This window comes from Ischnura elegans, chromosome 3 (genome assembly GCF_921293095.1).
Source record: "Ischnura elegans chromosome 3, ioIscEleg1.1, whole genome shotgun sequence".
In the NCBI taxonomy this organism is placed as follows: Eukaryota; Metazoa; Arthropoda; class Insecta; order Odonata; family Coenagrionidae; genus Ischnura; species Ischnura elegans.
Window position 1 is genome coordinate 59,883,126 of NC_060248.1, and position 22,510 is coordinate 59,905,635.

The 22,510-nt window shown below is 39.1% G+C and overlaps 1 protein-coding gene across 1 annotated transcript in view; it reads left to right on the forward strand.

The window, feature by feature from the left end:
* The first annotated feature begins 272 nt into the window (after positions 1–272).
* Positions 273–22,510, forward strand: part of LOC124155887 (alpha-tocopherol transfer protein-like) — a 32,309-nt gene continuing 10,071 nt past the window's right edge. Inside the window, exons 1-2 of the mRNA XM_046530057.1 lie at positions 273–546; positions 19,004–19,182. Of these exons, the coding sequence (XP_046386013.1) occupies positions 19,044–19,182 (139 nt within the window). The 5' untranslated portion in view covers positions 273–546; positions 19,004–19,043. The remainder of the gene's footprint in view (positions 547–19,003; positions 19,183–22,510) is intronic.

Sequence of the window (22,510 nt, forward strand, 5' to 3'; positions counted from 1 at the left end):
GTTGAGTATAAAATCCATCCCGAGGGTAATTATAACATCCCCTCCACCAAGGCGGCCTACCCTGTTCCGTTATAGGTCCCAACGCATTTCGGCCACCCTTCCTTCCTTTCCCTACGTACCTACGCGATCCACCGACCCTGCACCTCCATCCTTCCTCTCCTCGCGGCGGAGAAGAAGTTGCACTTCGGTGCCTCCTTTCCCTGCTCACCCCACCCCTCCTTCCAACCCCTCCCCTTTCCGCCATTCTTTTATACGAGCGTGCACACCGAAGAACCGTCACTACACTCAAAGCCGTGCCCGTGCTCTCTCTCTCCCGACGGAAAGCTCACGGAGACAGTGCGAAGCCAACAGCGGTCCGCGGTCTTCACACGCGATCTGCGAGAGGAACCTGTACCACACTCTGGTTTTTTTTAAGCCGTGAGAATTCATCGAGAGGACCTAGAAAATATTTTTTTAAGTGCGGTGAAGGCGATTGTGTCCCAGTAAGGAGCTAGAGGCTGCCACCCGCCAGGATTACAACCTACTCCCGTCAAGCAGCCGAGGAGGGTAAGTGCCGGACATTGATGTCACTTAATTCTAGTGAATATTCGTGGAGAGGGAGGGAAGCCAAAAAATGATTGCCAACACAAATACTGTCGCTGGCAACGATTATTTTTGGTCCTCAGTTGAAGTGAATTGGGTTCGGTTGAATTTTTACGCAAGGAACTTGAGTGCAAAAGAAAGGTATACGTGTTACGTTTTCCCCAAGATTCCAGTAGGGATAAAATGGTTACGTGAACATTTATTCATTTTCCTGATTATACTACGATTTTCGTGACGGAGCTCATATCGTTGACGACTTAATAGAGATGGTAGTAAGTATTAAGAAAGGCATAGATAATCTTCAATTCCGGTTTGGTTTGATGCGGAAGGACCATTGTTTCATTTGTTTGCAATTTTTTCGATCCCATATCACAGTTGTGTGATAGCTCGGTAGACAGTAGACATCGTCGGTAGTCAACGAAAATGTTTCAGACAGCCAAATCCCTAGAGTACAGTATTCCGGCGCCCGGATGGGACGATAAAACGTGGTCCCCTTGATGTCATTCTTTAATACTAGCCCAGTACTGACGCCGGGTTTCTCTCCCCTCTTATTTCCCTAGAGCACAAATGACCTCAGCTGTCGATCGCCTCTTCCAAATACCTACCTTCGTGTGACTTCAACGCACCTCATGAAATCGCTACGAAGTTAATGCAAAAATTTTATTATAAAAACATTATGTATTCGATTGTCGAATTTTTTTAAGAGGAGAAACCACCAAAATTGTCGTCGGAGCAACGCTCCATTGTTCTCTTTACGTCAGCGACTAGGCCATTCTCCGCCGAGGGGAAAGCGCGCGGGTTCAGATCGCAGCACTGGCGTGATTTCAAGGAGAGAGGCTCGCGGAAGTGGAGTATGGAGGGTAAAATACGTAACGGACGATGTAAATACCAAAAAATTTTCACAAACTCTGAGACCCGAGGAGGCGGATGGATAACCTATCTCCTCCCAAATATTTTAAGCCACATAAACGGTGAACCAGTCTCAGGCAAGAAAACCTGTGGCTTCGGATTCATATCCAGTTCCGGACACATTTTTATTGCGCTAAAGTGCTTAATATTTTACTTTGCAAATGGGTGAAACCTGAAAAAATCCAAAAATTCAATCCTATCCGGGAAAACAGTTTCTGCAAATAGTATGCAATGTCGCCGATATATTCTTGTAACGATGGTTTGTAACTCATCGCGGTTAATTTTTGGCAAACAAAATGGTAAATTTTTGCGAAGGCGAATTTTTAATATTCTAGCTCATCCTATCAATCCCTATGACAGTGAGTGTTAAAAAGCGCTATGCACCTTTTTATAGACGTTAAATTCACTAAGTAAATTCCGAATCAACGATCTGAACTAGCTTACTTTATACGTGTTCGCAATACGATATGATTGATCTACTAAAGTATAATATCCTGAAAATCATCTCAAGAGTGTCTGGCAGGGGTACTCACCCACGCAAATAGATTGTCGAAAAATTAAGGGAACTGCGGAACTCAGTATACTAGCTTAAATACCACGGAAAATCTCATTAAAAGTCAGAGAAATGGGTCCGATTGGAAAGGAGAACATTGACTTATTTCACAGTGCATAATTGAAGTTCATTATCATTTTAAGCACAGAAACGTTTTTCAATTTCATTTCGCTGCGAACGTATTTCCTAACTGGTACAAAAAAGTGCCCAAAAACTGATTGCGCGAAAAATATAATGTTCCGTTTTTTTCCGCATTCCAAAAAAGTCTTCATTCTTGGCCTGAGTTTTTCCATTTATCAGTCATCCATTCAAGTGTTTGCCAAGCGGGAATAGTTTCACCGCATGACTGCAGAGCATTCGGATATCCCACAAAATTTCTCCTCGCTTAAGCAACCGCGATGAAAACCCAGTTGGACGTCGAGGCGGTGAACATCAAACCAAAGGCATTCTAGCAATGCGAGGAAATTGATGGAACACTCTGCCGAGAATATATACGGGAACATGAATTAATTGAAGATGACCGCGTTGTAAAGGTACGGTCCGCTGCTCAGGAGGCACGTCTGCGCAGCCACTCGGGCGTAACCTCACGTGGGGGTGGTACACTCGGAAGTAGGCGAGGAAGTGAAAAAAAATCGCGATAATTGGAACGAGGATGGAAATATTCGCACGAACGCAGACTGCTCCCCATGGTGATTACCCGTCCACCTTTCTTCCAAACCCATCGCAAAATGAAAAACAGCTTTCTTTTACCCACAATGTAGAAAATTGAGCATCCAAGACTTCAAACTAGACCAAGCTCATAATATCATTCACTGATCCACGGCTGTAATTGACAGAACAATCTCACACACGCGCGCGCGGTAACTCGTAGTCCGTAAGCAAGTGATATCTCTAGTAAAATAATCAGCAATACGCATTTTAAAAATTCTAATATTACCATTTATTTTAAACTAAATTTCCGATTACTTCTTCACTAGTTTCATATGCAGATAAAATATCAAATACGTCTCTTTTCTCCGTAGTAGAGTTTTTTGAAGGTCAGACAAAAGTCATTAAGGTAGCAAAAGTTTCATCGAGAACCCCGTATAGTTTTATCCATCACGAGCTTAGCGTAGACTAAATACATCATCATGAGAAAATCCGGAATTATGTATTTTTTGGATCATGCAGTTACATGAAACCTCTTAAGAGTAGAAAATGAAGTTGCTTTTGGCTTAGCTACGTGAAATCTGTTCTTTCTGATTAAAAAAAACACCACTTTAGATCACTGTGTATTCAATTTTACAGCCGGGATCACTGAAAGTCGAAAAATAACTATATAAAATAAGTACTTTCGTATCATAGCAAGCTGTTAAGGCAACGGGATTTTTCACCTAATATCCATTGGAGAATATAAAGAAATGCATTTTACAAAAGACTTGACAGCTTTACATGTTAATCTTATTGCGCATTTATGCTAGAAGAACAATCAATGCGGAGAAAAATACCTCCAGTAAAATTTATTTCTCTAAATTTAAGTAATTTCACTTAGTTAATTATATTATGCATTATATCTTCGTTCATTTTCATTTTCCTCCAAATATTCCCTAATTTGTATGATGAATGACAACTAGTCCTTGAAAAAATAATAATTGTAAGATGAGGCTTGCACCAATGATGCACAGAAGTGAAGCTTCTCCCTACTATTTTATACTTGAATAATTGAAATAAAAGTGACATCTATATCTAGCTCTATCTTAGTTATCCGTTAGGTTCGAGTATTTTCAGCCAATTATTCGTTACCACCCATCCAACACATATGGCTTAGAGCGTGAACAGAAAACCAATCATGCGCATAAGGTTCTTCTTTAAAAGAGCTTTTATTATTTCCTTCATAACACATAAAAGCAAGCTCTAAGATTCCCTTAAAGGAGTGGCGTCTATGGACAAATGGATGATTAGATCTTTAGAGAAGTATCTCTCACAAGGCCACAGAGACATGCAGCAACTCGATTTTATCAGATGCTTGAAGCAGTAACTACGCCAAACGTTGGATCAACTTCACCGGGTGTAAAAAACTATAAAGTTTATAGTTTGCATCGAATTCACCTAAAACCCTTTTGCACTTAATTATCTTAAAATCATTATCAATTAAATTATCTCCAACGTTATCATCGAAATAAAGGTCTACAAATTGTGTAATAGACATAATATCCAAGGGTCATATACACTCGACCTTTCATTGAATACTGTTGGTCTTATTTAAGTCGTCAGGATAGTTATATCAAAAGTTAGCTCCAAAGGCATTGCACAGTATTTCGCGATAAAAGCTGTCAAATCCACGTAAAATTCATTAAATAAATGCATGCCTCTGGGTATCTGAGAGAAAAAAAATAACAAGTACACAATGGACTCCTATATTTGTATTCACTTAGTTTGATACAGTTAAGGCCAAGGGGAAAGTTAAAACATTATCCAAAAATATTTTGTAATTTTTATGCTAATTAGTCGTACCTTCAAGTGATCATACTATTTCAATAACTTTCCTATATTTTCAAACATCAACTGCAATTTTATTTTTCAGTAAATAGTCATAATGGATGAAAATTAGAGCAAAATAGCAACCAATAGCATTCGTTAAGCTAAAATTATCCAGAAGCTAGAGACAGAATCCTAACCTGAACGCCAGCTAGGCGAAATATAATTTTTCATACTGCTTTCACTTCAACGAGAGATAAAGCACTGGAGATGTTCGTACCCCTGAAGATAAAAGATTGAAGATTTTTTTTATCTCCCGTGCTTTCCACAAAATTGAGATACGGGATTATTTTTTTACTCCCATTCTTCTGTCACTTTTGCAAACTTTCATCGCCAAGAGGAAGATGCCAAAAAATTTTAATGCGTCCATTTCGCGATAAAGCGAGATAATCTGACTGGAAAGACCAGTGACTATAACCAATGTGCTAAAAAAACAGAAGCTAGCAAAAACTAGGAAGTTATATCGTAAAATCAAGTGCTTCTAGGAAAACAAAGAAAGTTAGGACCTCAATAAGAATCCGTCACGCAAATATCTCTTCGGTCTTTTGTCTTGTGAATCAGGGATAAAATAGAAGTTAATTTTCACCAGGGTCGAGTTATTAAAAGAATCACTTCCGCAGAGGAGCCATAATTGCCAGCTTTGAAGTCTCCAGTAAAGAATGCTTTACGATTTCGTCTATTTAGAAACAAAGGATCACAAGGAAGAGGTTGAGAGCAATGACACTCAACGCTCAATAAAAACAAGACTGTAACAAGATGGCACCAGCGTCAAAGTCAACGTAAAAACGGATCTTTTTTCCATGATACTAGGAAGCACAAAAGACAACAGGAATGGGCCATCTCAGTTTTTATTGTTAAGAGTATTAATTGAATGATAAAAGTAATGATGCTAGAGAAATAATAGGCGAATGGAATGCGGAATAATAATATCTCGGAAGTACTTCAATTTCCCCTCCGCTGAATGCTCTTGTACTAATGGAACAAACACAAACTAAGAAAAATTTAATACGCTTACAATGAAGTCATATCTTTCATCCATAACATCCTCAAGGAAATGCGAGGTTAAAAAATTAAGACCTCAAGAAGGAAAATTTAACGATTACTTCTCATTAGGGAGAAATATGGGGCGATCGGGAACACTACGTTCTAAAGACGTACGGGTAAATCGTAAGTACTCTCGTCCATTAACAACTACCAAACACATCGATATTTCCCCAGCCACATCACTACCGAGGACGCATATGAAGAGGTAGGGTTGGACACCTCACACCACTTGAGGCACAGGCCCACTAGCCACCCGGTCGGCGGTGAGGATTTCATAATTGGCCCGAAAGTACATACAAACCAGTTCTGTGCATCGGTGACTCGATATTCACGCGTCCATGAATGACGCAGAGGGCATTTGCACTCATACGTGACCAGGAAGAGTTCAAAAATCCGGTGAAAGATCCGAGTCGACGTCGAAAAATACTCATTCAACGAATAGCTTACATCCAAAGGCGGATCTAGGAATTTTTTATCGGGGGGGGGCAACAGTGTCTGACAGTCAAATGGTCCTATAGTATTTGGGATTTAAAATTACCGGTAACAAATACTTTACGAAATATACTCTTGATTTCAGCATAAAGTTATTAATATGTAAATATTTATAACTTTTATGTTAAAATATAAAATTTATTGATATTTGTATTAAAAATCTCGTATATGTATTTTTTAAGCGTCTGGGAGGGTAAGTACCCCCCCTAAATCTGCCTATAATTACATCCGTTCCATCCTGTCTTTCATTTTCTGTGCATTCGAGCGAAATACCATCCCTCCCAAGTGACGGGTGAACTGGTAGTTATCTGAGACATCGTTGCAATAATGAATTCCGATGACCGTAATTAGTCTAATGACTTACTAATTCCTTCAAGGAAAGGCTTTCCACGACAAGGCCCGACAGTACAAAATAACTAGCAGATATAATTACACATATTTTCACGCTGAAAGGGTAAGATCATCCTCATCTTAGAAACAGCACTATATTTCCAGGTCAGACGGAAGTGATGAAATAAGAGATTTTTTGGTGACCAGATAGGTATAGGAAATCATTTCTCTCCGAACAATACAAGACTCTAACATGCGTTACGATGAAATCAGGCAGTTAAGTCTCTCACACCTAGCACCTTAATAATATACTATCCTTTCACAGGTGAAATGGCTGGTTCCCTAAAACCTCTCGCCAGACGCCTATTTACGCGACTTCAGGGATAGAATCTAGATATAGATGAATAAAATGCATCTACCAGCCAGGCCACTTGCACGCCACTTCTGTCGGTTGATTGGCAGAGAAGATATTTACCCAGCATTCACTGCGCCACATTATGGCGCTAAAACAATAGCATGTTCAAACGTGTAGCAATGGTGGCAGGGTATAACACTCATCAAGTATACACCATTCCTTCCCCTTACGAAGCAGTCAGACTTCAACATTGCATGCATCCCTTAAGGAGGATATCTACAAAATATTCTCACCAAAAGACCTGCAAGCATTACTGAATACAATATTCGGTAACGAGCTTAATATTAATTCAATATCTTCGTGGCCTAATGTAGGAGAAAGTTTTGAAAGGCTGTCTCTACTGTGGTAATTTGTTTAAAGAAACTATAATTTGGTAATTTTTTTTTTTTAATTCAACGGGAGCCAAAATAAACTGAATGTGCATTCTAATACTTGAAATTATGATACACTGTAATTTCTTAAATTGAGCAATTACGTCGCATGGAAGAAAGGCAATCGCCGCTGTTCATCGATTTATAGCTTAGCCTCGAAAAACCGCTGAGACACGCTGTCTAGCAATCTATCAGCTGAGACAACTATGATTCAATCTGCCATCTTCTTTCACCTATTATCCTCAAGATTTTATTTCAAAATGTGGGAAAGGCAAAGGACTCCTTGTCGAACAAAAAGAGAAATTTCTTCGTCCACCCTCTCCAGCTGAGGTAATCACCGCGCTTCCGTGATCCGCGGACTGCGTGCTGCGAGGATTGTGGCTAAAATCATGTGCGGAGTGTGAGATTGTGCATTAACCGGTTTCTCTAAGTGAGGAAGACTTTTCGAGTTCTGGTGTCTGGTATATGATTCGCATACATACAGAAGCGGTTTCAAAAAGGTTGAGTTCAATATTCTATTTTTTACTTCCAGCCGTCACTGAGAAACTACGAGCACCTACTCCGGCAAGAGGAGTTAACTAAGGGATAAAGCCCTTAAAGTGACCGGAACGTTTCTTTGAAAATGTACCTATCTGTATAAAAATTCGCACACATGTGTAACATTAGAAGAACTTTGCTTAAAAGTGAAAAAATACCAGTCGCCCACAACATTTCATATTCAATGCAACTTTAAAAATTCATCTTAAAAATAACTACAAAAGTTACTGAATAATTCAATTACAAATGTATATATTTCCTTTTTTACAAAAAATAATGCAAAAAAATACAGTTGAAAAAACTTTCGAGGAAAAATCGGAAATGAATTAAGCTTATAAATTCAAATAGCGTAAAAATAATCTTTGAATAACATTTTTACAGGCGTCACTAACCAGAATCATCAAATCAAAATCAAACCATTCTTTAATGAGGGCAAAAATATGAAATATACTTCTAATTTGGATTCGATTACTGCAATTTTAATTAGTCCCAACCATTAATTATCTGTCCTTAATAATGCCTGTGTAATACGAACCTAGTACTTTCAGGGCGTATTTATCATTAGGGGTTCCGGGAGATCAGCGATAACTGCTTCAACCACCTTAACCTATGAAAGTGCCACGAAAAAAAGACAAAGTAAAATAAGTCCATAGGGAGTGAAGCGTCATCCACTGCGTTACTTGAATCCCGATACGAAAGGGGTCGTTAAAGAAAGGAGGAGGCATAAGCAGTGGTCGAGCAAGCCTGGCCTTTCCGCATCTCGAAGTGAAAGGCGTTAAGCAATTGCATCCGTGGTCATGCGTTCCGTTGCTCTGCTAACGTCACTGATATTTCACCCGAAAAAAAACGCACGAATAAGCCAACACAACAGACCGATTTCAAAACTAAAGGAAGGGAAATCAGAACGGAAAATTATTAAGAAACCAATAAAAGGGAGCGAATTCTTGAAGCATGAGGTTTACATGCAAGGTTTAACAAGATGCAAAAAAAATGCGAATCGTCAGATTAGATTGCTTGCTTTCATTTACAGAATAATTTCATCACAAAGCAAAAAAGAAAAACACTTGTTGGTTGAGTTAGATGAAGCCCAATAAGACAAAATTTAGACACCAGAAATTATTTTTTTCGCTCACAGGGAAGCCTTAAGAATCGGAAAAGGTAGGAAATTCACTCAAAAGCAGGCTAAATTACGATACTTGCTTTCCCAGTTACAAGAAGCAAGATGATAGCTACAACTTTTTAAGGATAGGAAACAAAGCTTTCTGTATTCCAGAGCAATTTAGAACATAAAATTCAACGCAGAAACTGAATGAATTTTTAATGAAATATATGTAAACGGAACACACGAAAGTTTTATGGAATACATGAACCAACAAGATTTTTGCAAATAAATGTAATCATTCAATTTAGAACTCCCATAATTGATCAACTCCGTAGTTACCTCGTGGCGTAACTCTGATGCTTAAAATTTAAGTTATGGGGAATGATAGCGATTATACAATTTTTTAACGGATCAGTTCTTACAATTATGGTTCCCAATGCATCTGAAGCCTAAAATTTGGCTCTTTCAAACTCAAAGCGTTCACATTTAACACAAAAGAAATGACAAAAATACGAAACACGGCAAAAAAGATGCCTTTTCCCAAAATTCAGCACCATGGATATCAGCATCTCCATCCCATAAAAATTACTTTCTCTACAGCGACTGCGCAAATAGACTCATCCCATTACTATCTTCAAACTTGGGAAAGAGTATTACCTCCCCGCTCTGAACTTTCTCTGTTTGAACAACCTAATGCCCACCTAAATGCGTAAATGCATAACCAAAAATATGAATGGTTTCTTGCGCAGAGGATGACTAGATAAATATAATGCGGTACAGTCATTTGATTTTCCACGCAATGGCACTATTTTGCTCCTCCTGCAGCAAAAATCAGTAATCTTCAGTTACATTTGAACCAAAATTAGTTTCTTTATAATTTTTCAATTGTATTATACAGACGGCTCATAAACGTTTCGAAGTGACTCTAATGGAAATGAGATTAGTTTCTGAATTCAAACAAAATGAAAACTTTTACGCAGAGGCACAGCTGTGAATAGGTATATTTACAAAACCTTAATTGTGCTAATATCCCAAAATTGATATGCTCCAGATCTCCATTTCTCCTCTCCCAAGCTAGTTTCTTCATCTCCCAAATGTTTTTCTTCCTTAGGTCCTTCTTTATCTTCCCTAAGCACACATAGTTTGGTCTCTCTAGCAAGACAATCGTTTCCATTTTTTCCTGTACCATATCCCATAGCTTAACTGCTCTTTCTTTTAACCCATTGTCTATCCACCGGGACCTTGTATTGCGCATGGTGCTCCACAGTTACTTTTCTTTTCCTATTCTTCGGAACACCTCGTTTCTCACCTTATCCGTCCATTTGTTATTCAGCACTTACCGCCTGCACCTGATCTCGAAGGCTTCTATTCTTCCCTGATCAGCTTTTCTGACAGCTTTTTACTTGATTATCACAGAAAGAAAATTTTCTTGAAGAAGAAATTTAACCTCGGATATTCATAAACGAATTCCATAATCTGATACACGAATAACAATCTTTCAGGATCGAGACAATTTAGATTCGCCGGAGATTCGATTCATGACTGAAATCAACTGACTTCGGCGTGACATGACGGAACAAGGAGATATTCATGGTAGAAAATAACACAGTAGTTTCAAAAAATTATGTGCTGTAAACTAGCATCGACGGCTATACTAGCTGTGTGTCTTGAGAATGACGCTATTTCCGTCCACACTAGTCGACAGTACATAAAGTTTGTAGAACTGTTCTGTGTTTTTTTTCTATCATATTCTTCCACGGATTTATGATTGATTTCAGTCGATTCATTTCGAAAGATTAACACAGCTCCATCTCTAAACCACCACAGTGGACTCTGGCAGGGGATGATTTTTCCCAATCGCACACTGCGATACAAAGGGCACCGCTCCGGGAGCCTCAACTCCCAATCAGCCATTCACTTAAGCCCAGAGACGCGTGACAGCCCAATTAACGTCATTATAACTGCTCATCCACAGTCCACGGCAGTCTTTATAATCGCCGGAAACAGGATATGCGCCCTTTCGGGCAAGGTAAAGGCACCCGCTATATATCCGGGTCGCATCCCTGACTTCCCCCAAAAGAGTAGGTCCGGATCATGGAGAAGTGAGTCACCCACGAACGAGACTCCGCTCCGTTGCATAACGGGACGGGAAGCTAGAGAAGTGAGGTGCGCGCACTGGAACTCACCCCTTTGAGCACTTTCTCCGACCATTACCACTCGGATTGGCCTTTTTCTACACCGCAATGCACACACACACACATACCCCCACCACAACCTCCCACCCCACTCTCAACCCCGTGGGTTCTCCGGAGTGAAAGCGAACCATCGGCTTGTGACGACGGCCCCCCTAGCCGGGAGAAAGTCTGGCCGCTCCGCGCCTCTCGACCGAGGGCTTCTGCGCATAAGAAGACTAAACGAGTACGGAGGGAGGTGAAAAAAGATCTGATGCTTTCCCAGCGTTTGCTGGTATTGAAGGTTGCTCGGGTGCTCCACCGGGTTATCTCCTTCAAGGCTGCCGACGTTTCGGGGTACGGGTCGTACTCCGAAACGTCGGCAGCCAGATTCCCCGGTGGAGTACCCAAATAGCCTTCACTGACGGAGCGAGGTGATGAGGGATGAGAGATAGGAATGGAAATCGCTTTCCGTTGACAGACGTCGGCTCACAATGGGCTCTTTCACTCATTTTCCTCCGTTGTAAATTGTGATCACTCACTCAGTGATTCAACCCGGAGGTTGTTTTTGGATAGGTGAGGGTAAAGCTCGCCCCAGACTAAGTCACTAGCGTGTGAATATCACACATTTAGGGTCGTTGGCGCCAGGGTAATTTCCCTGTTTGCCAACCTTAATATCGCATGTTCGAATCCCGCCTGGGTGTATTTACCACCATCCAGGGCATGGATGTATGTGATTCTCAAACAAGTAAATTGTAAGAAAGGGCTATCCACTCCCAAATTCGCTTCTAATAAAGATGGCATCACTAAGAGGATTTTGATTAGAGGGTGTGCGAAGGCTTCATCCGGTATTTGAACCCAAGACTCCTCTATCAGACGCGAAGCCCCGTACCAAATAGGCTACCAGGCTCCCCGTTGAAAATGATAGAATTTGAAAATTAAGGATACCCATTTTTTGATCCCCCGCCTACTTCTCGAGCTATTCGCGACGAAAAATCCGACGGTATTTTCTAACCTTTTCACGGTCTATTTGGACGGTATTTGGACGGTCTAACCTCTAACCTTTTCACAGATAAGTCAATGACGTCACTAACTTCTGCCGAGCAGCTCACCGCTTCTTCACTCCTCCTCAATTTCATCCATCCGTTTCTCGTGGTTCTTTGTAATTAGAACTCCTGCCAGCGATTATTTCGTCAAGGACGATTGAACGATTTAATGAGCCACCACTCCAATGACGCCACTAACTCTTGGAAAGTAGACAGCAACTTTCGCAATATTTCACCTCAAGTTTATGATAAAATGGCTGAATAAGGAATCTTTTTTCCGTCGCCACCTATCTTTACCGACCATCTACCGAATTATTTTCGCTAATTGCAATTTCGGGTCTTAGTGAACGATCCTATCGGCTCGCTCGCCGAATATCATTTACAGACGATTTTAATCGATTATTAAAAACTTTAACGGACATCTATTAGATGGTTTAATTTTAATGCAAACGAAAAAAATTCCACAAGGTTGCCCGGCAGCCGTTTTACGGGTTTCCCGCCACCACAGGGACCGATACCTCTCCCGAATCAGGTTAAATCCTCACTATTACCCAAGGAGGCGTAAGCCCACATGAGCATCATCAATAGTTAAATAGTATTTGCTCGTTTACTTCGCTGGCTCAAAAGCAAATTCCAAAATTTGCCAAGCAGTTATGGGATTAAATGAGTAATCATACCTTACAATATAACTTCGGTTCACATCTGTCTCAAATAAGAAAAATCACATATTTCCTCAAATATTCTTACGATTATTACAATTAATTGGATTATTTCTTTATTAGCTTTTAAAATACATCTATGATACCCTTTCAACTCCGTCAGTGGTAACCCTACGGTGGTCTTTGGCAGCAACGTAAAAAAATAACGGATGAGCAGCGTTTAGAAAAAAAGGTGCTAACGAAAAGAAATGCAACCGCACATCCTTTTTACCATATTTTATTAGGGACATAACGTCACAAAAAAACCTTCAACCGATTTCAAAATGGATGAGGTGAAATTTAAGCCGCACTGTAAGGATAATGAGAGCTATCAAAATCTCGCCAAGCACATATTACGTTGGCCTCCTCGTGGTTTTGCTATAATTGAAGCTGGCTCGATATGATTTTCTATGAATATCCATGAAACAACCATTAAACGCACCCTGATAAGATAGTAACCCGCGCCTATAGGCGACGACGCAAATCTTTTTGCGATGACTTAATTCTGCAACTAGCTTCGTTTAATGCCCGTGCATATGCGTACAAACACATCCTCTTTTATCCGGGGGGTTAATTAGCGTCTTTACTCACTCGGCAGAGTTGCAGATGCAGGAAGAGTCGCATCATCGTGCGTGACGGGCTTTGACGTTTGACATCTCATCACCAGTTGAATTATAGAGATTTACTTGACCTTCCTCACTGACTCTACGGCGGAATCGCGATGGATCTTCTCTAATTTCCTATTTCATTGCAGTATCTTGAGCGGCACTAGATTCACTGTTTCCAATTATAATGTAGACAATTCTTTCAGAAAACCGAGCATCAATAAAGCTCAAATTTTTGGGAGGACTTGTACGTTATTTTTTCCGCCTTTATGTTCAATACAGGACGTTTATTTCCTTTCAAAAGCTTAATTCATTTCCAATAATGTAATCTTCCAATGTGATAGTCGTATATTGTTTTATTTTTAACATTTTAGAGCCACCGACCTTTCACAATAAACTCAGATAAGGACGACTATCGCCCTGCAAATCTTCGTTGAAACAATTCGCTCGTTCGTCAAATGTTGTTCCTAATTTTCCACATTGATTTTATTCATCTCCAGAAGTTTAGAACGTCATCAAATACCTCAAATAACCCCAAACCAAAAGTCTTCATGCCTAAATGAATTGCATTCTAATGCATGTAATTATTAAAGGTTATAAATACTTTAATCAATGAAAATTCATAGCTTGGATTCCGATTTAACAGTTTTGAAGTTTTTGATACGCATACACTGAAACCGTAATCCCCTCTTATTGCTCTTCAACCACAGGATGCCGCCATTCGAATACGACTCGAAAAAGAGTGGAAGGTTAATTCATTCGAGGGTTAAATCTCTACGAAAAAAATCAAAGGATGACGATGAGTTGCGTACGCACCAAATGGATCATGACGCAACACCTATCACGGTCTTCTGAAATCACTACCTGAGTGATGACTTACGAAACAATAGACAAAGAAATAGGAAATGTGACAACCAAACTCCTCACCATTATTTCCATCTTTACTTATCGATGACATTAATCCTTTTTGACTATTACCTAGAATAAAATAACTGATACCACCTAAAATGTTAATTTTATGTATGTATTAAATCGATATGTATTGCTAAATCATTTACAATTGAGAATAAAGTCATATATGAATTCCGACCCCTCAACGCTACATACTACAATAGCATTAAAAGATAGGAAGTGAAAAATCAACTGAATACGTAACATCGCTACTACTATACTATTACTGAATACGTAACATCGCTACTACTATGCTAATACTATACCCATATAGAATGTAAAACTTAGTTCAAGTTTGATTTAATCTCTCGAGTTGATCGAATTCCATCACAAAAACTTGTTAACGATGTGCTTAAATAAAAGATCAGTTATGAAAAGTAAACTTATCAGTATTTACAACCTTCAAATTTTCAATTTTAAATCCATACCTAATTCAACTGAATAATCATTGGGCAATACCGAAACATATGAATTACTTAAATCGATGTTTTAAAATATAGATATAAATTTACACGCTAAAATTTAAAAAAAATCATTTCAATTTACAGAATCAAAGCCAAAATCTGATTCAATGCTGAGGCTTCAGGCAACATTGTGCATCCTGTGAATACACAAAAAAGACAATATATTTAAAATGTAGAGCAATTTAATATTAGTAAACAGTTGATTCTAAGTCTTCTTTGGTAAAATAAGAATGATATTATAGTTACTAAACAGTTACATATGATATTATTATTATTACAGTTACATATTATATGCGCATTAATTATCGTGAAATTCTAAAGAAATCTACGAATAAAACTCACGTAATTTCGTCTCCGGCATAAATGTAGCGAGACGTCTACAAGGAAGAACACAAAAAATTGAATTAGGAGCAAATACCAGGTAGCACACAAATATTTTTCAATTAACAGTAAGGAAAAACACGGCACACTCGGTGCTTTAGTTTTCCAGTCCATTGCATAAAACAATGCACCAAAATTATGAGATTATGCATGTAGCGAGTATAATGGGTTCATTCATGATATAGTAAGACTGAAGCGTGAAATGACTTTTGATTCTGTCATAATGCGCGATCGTTGTTATCCAAGAAAGCGTGTTAAGTGGAACAGACCCAAGAGCTGAGCTACTTTAGAAAAGAGGAAGGTATGCTCCGCGTAGTCGAAAGGGAAAGGGAAAGTCAAGGAAAGAGAGAGATGCCAGCGCAAATTTCTAATGCCATCAAGAGATTACGTGTTTGAACAACAGAGCACATTAGTCCCGCATCGTTCATCAAACTTCAAACAAGCGGAGGGCAGGGATACTTAAAACATTGTGAAACAAAAGATAAAAAATAAACTAAACTAACTGACGTCATAATCAGTCCTCGTTGTCCGGGTTGGTACTCAACACGAAGGTACATATTTATGATTTTATGATCTAGAGAATAAGGCAGTATTTTCTTCAGTTTAACAAGTCACTTATTTAGGCAATCAAATGCCTACTGCATACCAAATCGACTCTTCTTCTCACTTTTGCAAAAAAAGATTATTTTCATGAATAATATTCGCCCTTATGAAAATTCTCACATTATGTTATTATCTTCTTTTTCTTATCTATATTTGATGAGTTTCGTCTATTGGCGGCAAATCTCATACATTGAGGAAAAAGAACACTAGTCCTTACGAATTTTGAAAAGAAATAAGGTTACTGGCCATTTTTATTAATTGATTAAGTTTGTAAAATAAAGAATCTCTATAACGCAACTCCCTCCATTATTGAGAAATAATTCACGAAATAGTGAATTTGCACAATTTGTTCAAAATTAGTTCTCGGAGCGGTGTGAAAACTGGTTTATCGAGGTATCACATGGTCTACATTCGACAAATGACACTTAAGAAAAATCTATTTTTCGACCTCAAAACATTGTAGGCATATATTAAGAAGCAACACTGCCATTGATGGAAAATTACGTGTTTCAACATTTTTTCCCTAAGGTTGTTGACGATATAAGAGGGGGTCGATTCTATGACATTACGTTGTATCTCGTCTCGTTCACCCCAAACATTATTTGAGAGAGTAAGTCATTCAGTGAGTGGTCGGAAGTGGGTTTTATAGCATGCATATAATAAAAGATAGCGTAATGGGGGAGAGTAAGTTAAATCGTTTTCTCACCCTCCACGCTCGAGATGCATCAAATAATTGGTCTTAATTCCTTACGGCTATCATGGATGGACCCGCAATGAATGCACTTGTGGAGTAACCACAGAAAGCATTAGGAAATTCCGAGCGCCACATTCCAACGAGATCTTACTGGCGGTCACAGACGCATGTCCACGTCTACGCGCTGACGATTCCCACAAGCAAACCTCAGGGGGAGAGTTAGTAAATTCGTTTTCTAACCCTCCACGCTCGGGCTGCATCAAATAATTGGTCTTAATTCCTTAAGGCTATCATGGATGGATCCGCAATGAATGCACTTGTGGGGTAACCACAGAAAGCATTAGGAAATTCCGACACATTCCAACGGGATCTCACTGGCGGTCACAGACGCATGTCCACGTCCACGCCGATTCCCGCCAGCAAACCTCAGCCATTCGGACGAGAGAGAGAGAGACTTGAACGAGCGAGCTTGATCCCCGGAAACAACGTGGTGCACGTCTTTCGCCGGGAACTCGTGTGTGACGGACGGTCGCGTAAAGGTTGCATCAATCTCGTGAATCACGCGCCGTACTCCACGGAAGACGAAGAGAAAGAGCAGGCAGACGTAGAGAGCGGGGGGGGGGGGTGATCGGTGGGGTGGACCACCTGCAAATACAACGCCGCTTCGGGCCATCTAGTAGGTCAACACAGTGGAGTGTATTGATCCTCATTTTTGGGAGGGTGGGGAAACAATTTTCGCTCTGAAACCTGAATCACACAATCCTTTCCGAGCGATAGCTTCAACGATAGCATTCGAAAAGTGGTGCTACCACAGAATGATGAAGATGAAATGGATCGACCGTGTAAGTAAGGACGAAGTGCTAAAAATAGTAGTAGAAAAGAGAGGTCTTGTTAAAGTCTTAAGGATAATACGGAAAACTAAGTTGGCCAAGTTACGAGATATGATGACCTGATGAAAACAATCGCAGAAGAACAAGTGGAAGGGTGGAAGGGCAAGGGACGGCCTCGAATTAGTTACATAGGATAGGTTATGAAGGATGTAAAAGAGAAAAAATATGTCGCTATGAAAAGGTTAGCGGATAGGAGAGAGGAATGGAGAACTGCGTCAAACCAATCTTAGGATTGTTGACTAATGATGATGATGATGAGCTTCCATGATGGCGGAAAAATGACCATTTCACGCAATCATTTTCCGCGGTGGCTCCTGGGATGGATATCCAATCCCTTTGATCCATCACTCGACACGACCCTTTTTCCGTCGATGAAATCATCGCTGGTAACGTCTTTCAGCCAATTAAAACGTTCAGCCGCTATCAGAGATTGTAATGCCGCGCTTGGCTTTTCAATGAACGACAGTTGTAAATACGAGGAACGACGGAACAATCGATGGAAAAAAATGTGGGAATGATCGAGTGATTCAGAAAATTATACTCTCCAAATATTCATTTATGGGGGATGAGCTTGACACTGATTGAAATTATTTCCTACATTTTCATTCTGAATTGTTGATTATTATTAGTTTCAACGGAATCGGTATTTTTTGTGTGAAATTCTTCATTCTAAAGACTCACAGCGAGGGCTCATATGACGCCGTTGAAAGGAAATTTTTCAAACGCTCCAAATTCCGATCGCGTTGCTAACGACTCGGAATCAAACGTTAGCAATTAAAAGCGATCGAAAAATTTCTGATCAGTTTCCAACGCAACCGTCTTAAAGGGACTACCATTAGTGACTCCAGCATTGGTTAGGACATAATGCAGAGCGGTATCTCGGAGACCAGAGACAATCGCGCCTGCCAAGACACTAGAAGAATAATCGTCAAATTCAATGAGGTGATTTTAGACCCCCGGGTTAGTCTCAATCTCTCGCTCTTACCCGAGTTAATAGATCATAGTTAGCTAACGATGATAGATTCTCAGTATGTACTGATTTTTAACTAGGAAACCCCATGATATTTTGCATTTACATACGCACGAATCATAATACGTATAACTGACGGATGACTGCATTTCGCGGCCATATCCTTACTTATAATTCATTCAGATAACGATACTACATGTTCTCTTCATTTTTATCACTTTAAATACATTAGAGCCAACATAAAACTACTTTTTATCAGTCGCGGATTCCGTTTTGGAACAAAGGGGGTGGAGAATATTTTTCTTTGGCAATTAAAGCCAATAGTTAAATTGTGCTCTCCATTGATTATATTTTGTTATGTACTTTATTTTTCCCGTTAGTTAAAATTTTCAGTTCCAATATACAATAGGGTTTCATTTCAAACAAATAATGTTGACAAAACTCTATTCCCAATTCAATAACTATTTATAATAAGTATAAGAACGATACCAAAATAGTATACAACATACTAATTATCCCTAAACGTAAGGCCTGCCACCACCAAACTATTCCAGGAAATTATTAAAAAAATATTTATTGAATTTTACGCAATGCTCATAAGGTACTGGTGTTGTAAACCTCCGTTCTGAGACAAACGAAGATTTATTGTTCTCATACATGCATTTATTTATATTCCAGGTTCGTTTGCCACTTATCCGTGAGAGCAGCAACATCCACCATGACTTTGGTCCAGCCAACCCCTGAAATGTCCCTTCGCATCCAGAAGGACCTCAACGAAGAGCCATCCAAAAACGAAGAAAGCCTTCAGCACATCAAGGAATGGTTGGAGAAACAACCTCACCTACCTCAAGTTGATGGTAAGAATCATCAGCAATCAAAACATTCACCCTATGCCATCACAGTCACATGAAATAAGACAACTAACCGCTTTAAAACGAGGACCGAAAAGGGGATATCGAATGGGGGGCTCAAAGGGGGCCTTTTGAAGGATACAACACACCGGGGCCGGGACCCAGTAATTCAATTGATCGGCCAGTCACCCGGGGAAGGGAATGGATGGGAAGGAAAAAAAGAGGGAGGCGCCGCTTCGATAGGAGCCCGTCAACGCCTCCAGGGAGAGGATAGGGATGGAAGGGTGGGATAGGGAATACCCGCGTTGCCATGGGGACAACGGGACCCACCACTAGCGAAACCATTACTTGATTCACCAACGAAATTGGTAAATTTTTCTATGAGGAGAAAAATCCAAAAATCATTTCGCTGGATAGCCGAAAAGGAATAGTAATACTATAGCATTATGAATATGAATCCTAGCCTTAATAAGTACTCGCCATAAAATACCTGATAGCTAAATCGTTTCATTGTCTTTCTATTCTTGCGTATGTTGATTTCTATCACGTTGGCTTGATAGCTTGGGGAAATAGCTTTGAGTATGTTTTTCTAACTCTCACAGTATGCTCGTACAGCGATCCTTATCTTCCCCCAAACTGATGTCATGGAGATATCAAAATATAATTATGTACACTCACCGTTTAATTACTCAGCATAAATTACAATATAGACTTTGGTGTATTAAAAGGTTTCAACACCAGTCTAAATTCACACTCAATCATTGTATTTGTTTTTAATTCCATTTCTGCACGTGCCACGATCATTAACTCAAAAGATATATAAATAATTCATTGAAATGTATTTAACTTGAAATTACAAGAATATCAAATAATGAGGCTTTTTCTCTTTACACTTTCATCAATACTGGTGAGACAATTGGGGGAAGCTTTTGTGAAATAACTGCCAAATAACTTCAATTTTATATCACCAATAGAGCACAAGCATTTGAAGAAAATACCCGAAAATATCAAATTTTTAACGGAAATATTTTTATACCGTTCTCAATAACGTGACACTGGATAATATATCCTCACGGCCAATTATATTTTCCAATTGCATTAAATAAATTCCTATGCACTTCATGGCTTTAATATTTGCATTGTTTTACTAATAGATACCTACAATAAATTACGTTCCTCCTCCATCTCTAACCCGGTTGGAAACCCGAGAACTGTTTATGTCAGCCATTCGCCGGAGGAAGTTAAATGTTTCATGCAACAAATGACTCCACGAATGCACTTACAATAAAAAATAAATATCAAAAAGAGCCGCTCGACAGCTTTTATATTGTCACATTTGGGGATAACTAATCGTAAAAAAACTGCGGATACCGAATTGAAATTTTAATGGTCTACGAAACTGAACTTAGTCCTAAAATTTCCTATATCTGAAATACAAATATTAATACAGGAAATACTAAGGCATTATATTAAATTTGACTTTTGGAGATGAAAATTTAGAGAAGAGTAAACATTACCACCCCTAAAATTTAAAAGATGGTACTTCAATTTTTAAACAATTGATTCGTATCGAAAATAATATCGGCCTAGGGATAATAATGAGTTCTACAAGAACTAACAAAAACCCCCACATTAAGCATGATTTGAAGTTTCAAATGCATACAGGACACTAGAATAGAATTTCGTTAACTCATTACAATATGAAATTCTCACCCACGAAGATCTTTAGAAAAGTATATTAGGGCTACAAAATACACGCAGAAACTGTCTTTAATTGTAGCGGCTATCCACAAATGCAGAAAAATCAATTACTCATCGCAACAACAAACGAAAATCATATGTTTTTATGTCGTTCACAATGTCTCATCGTAGCCGGATCCATTGTACTACTACCACGGTTGGATGTATATGGTAATCAATTGTGGCAGTTCAAAATTTTCGCCTCATTTCAATTAGAGATAGGACTTCGAAAGACCGATTTCTCAACTCCAGGAAAAGGAAAAAATAGACATATTCTGACGGATCACTGATATGAGATCCACGGAAAAGGTCTCGCATGTGCATCGAAATAACGGTCAGTTACGGGTGAAGTAATTAGAGCAGCCAATTACCGCTTCTTTCCGATAATTAGCTACCTTCTCCATGAATGACTTCTCCTTCAGGATGGACTTCCGCTGAACGAGCTTCACAAACGAGACTTGCAAGATAGGAATGACTGATGCCATCCAACTAAATAGCAAATCAAGCCATATTTCAAACGATCCTTCATAACGATACACAAATATGAATGACGAGCACAAAACGTAATCGAAATTTTATTTGGTTTAATTTATACAATTCAAGGCACAATCGAAAAATGTTCGGTTAACATGAAAAATAACGGATGTGTATAGAATATATAAAGTTTATTGGTATAAAGTATACTCTCAGCCTATATCGATAAGCTCTAGTAAAAGATACAGTGTACGGCGTGATGCGGTGGAAATCTTTGATATTCAGCTTATTAAAACAACTTGTCTGTTTCCACACTATTTTATTTTTACCGACCATGGTTTCGGCAGCTTGTGACAACCTTGACAATGGCACAAGCTGCCGAAACCATGGTCGGTAAAAATAGAATAGTGTGGAAACAGACAAGTTGTTTTAATAAGCTGGATAAGTTCTAGAGTACATCGAGAGAAAAATTTTCAAAGCAAAGATAAAAAAAGCAATTTGAGCTCCCCAAAAAATTATTAAAAAAAGGGAAGCCAGATTACACTTCAAGGAGGAAGATGCCAACTAGGATCATAATTCAAACACTTAAGGAGCTGAAACTATGAAGACTTATTAGGCGCTCGCTGATTTTAAGCCATAATAAAATGACATATTCTGACGAGCCTCCGATGATATATCAGCGGGGGAAGGTAATTTAAATCAGAAAAATACTTATCTCGGTTCCATAACACTATCGTACGAAATACCCTTGTGAGATTGGAGAACGCCGAAATATTTTTTCCATTAGGCTCATGATATTAAATAGCGATTTCAGTAGCATCTTTGGGATGAGGACACTGAATAGTAACCGCAGAAAATTCTTACCTTGTCGAATATGGTAACCGTCCATCGTTCCTCAATGATCCTCTCATTCCCGAGATGAAAGAATTAAATGCATGCCAAAATGTTGGTAATTCGAACCCCTGATATAAAGTCCATAATGTGCTGTTTTCAGGGATAACTGTAAATAAATAACCCATGGCCAAATCCAATAGGATTAGGCTATGCTAGAACTAAGCGATACACACTGAAATCAGCATAAATTTCTAGAGCATTACGGATATTTTGCATAGATGGAACC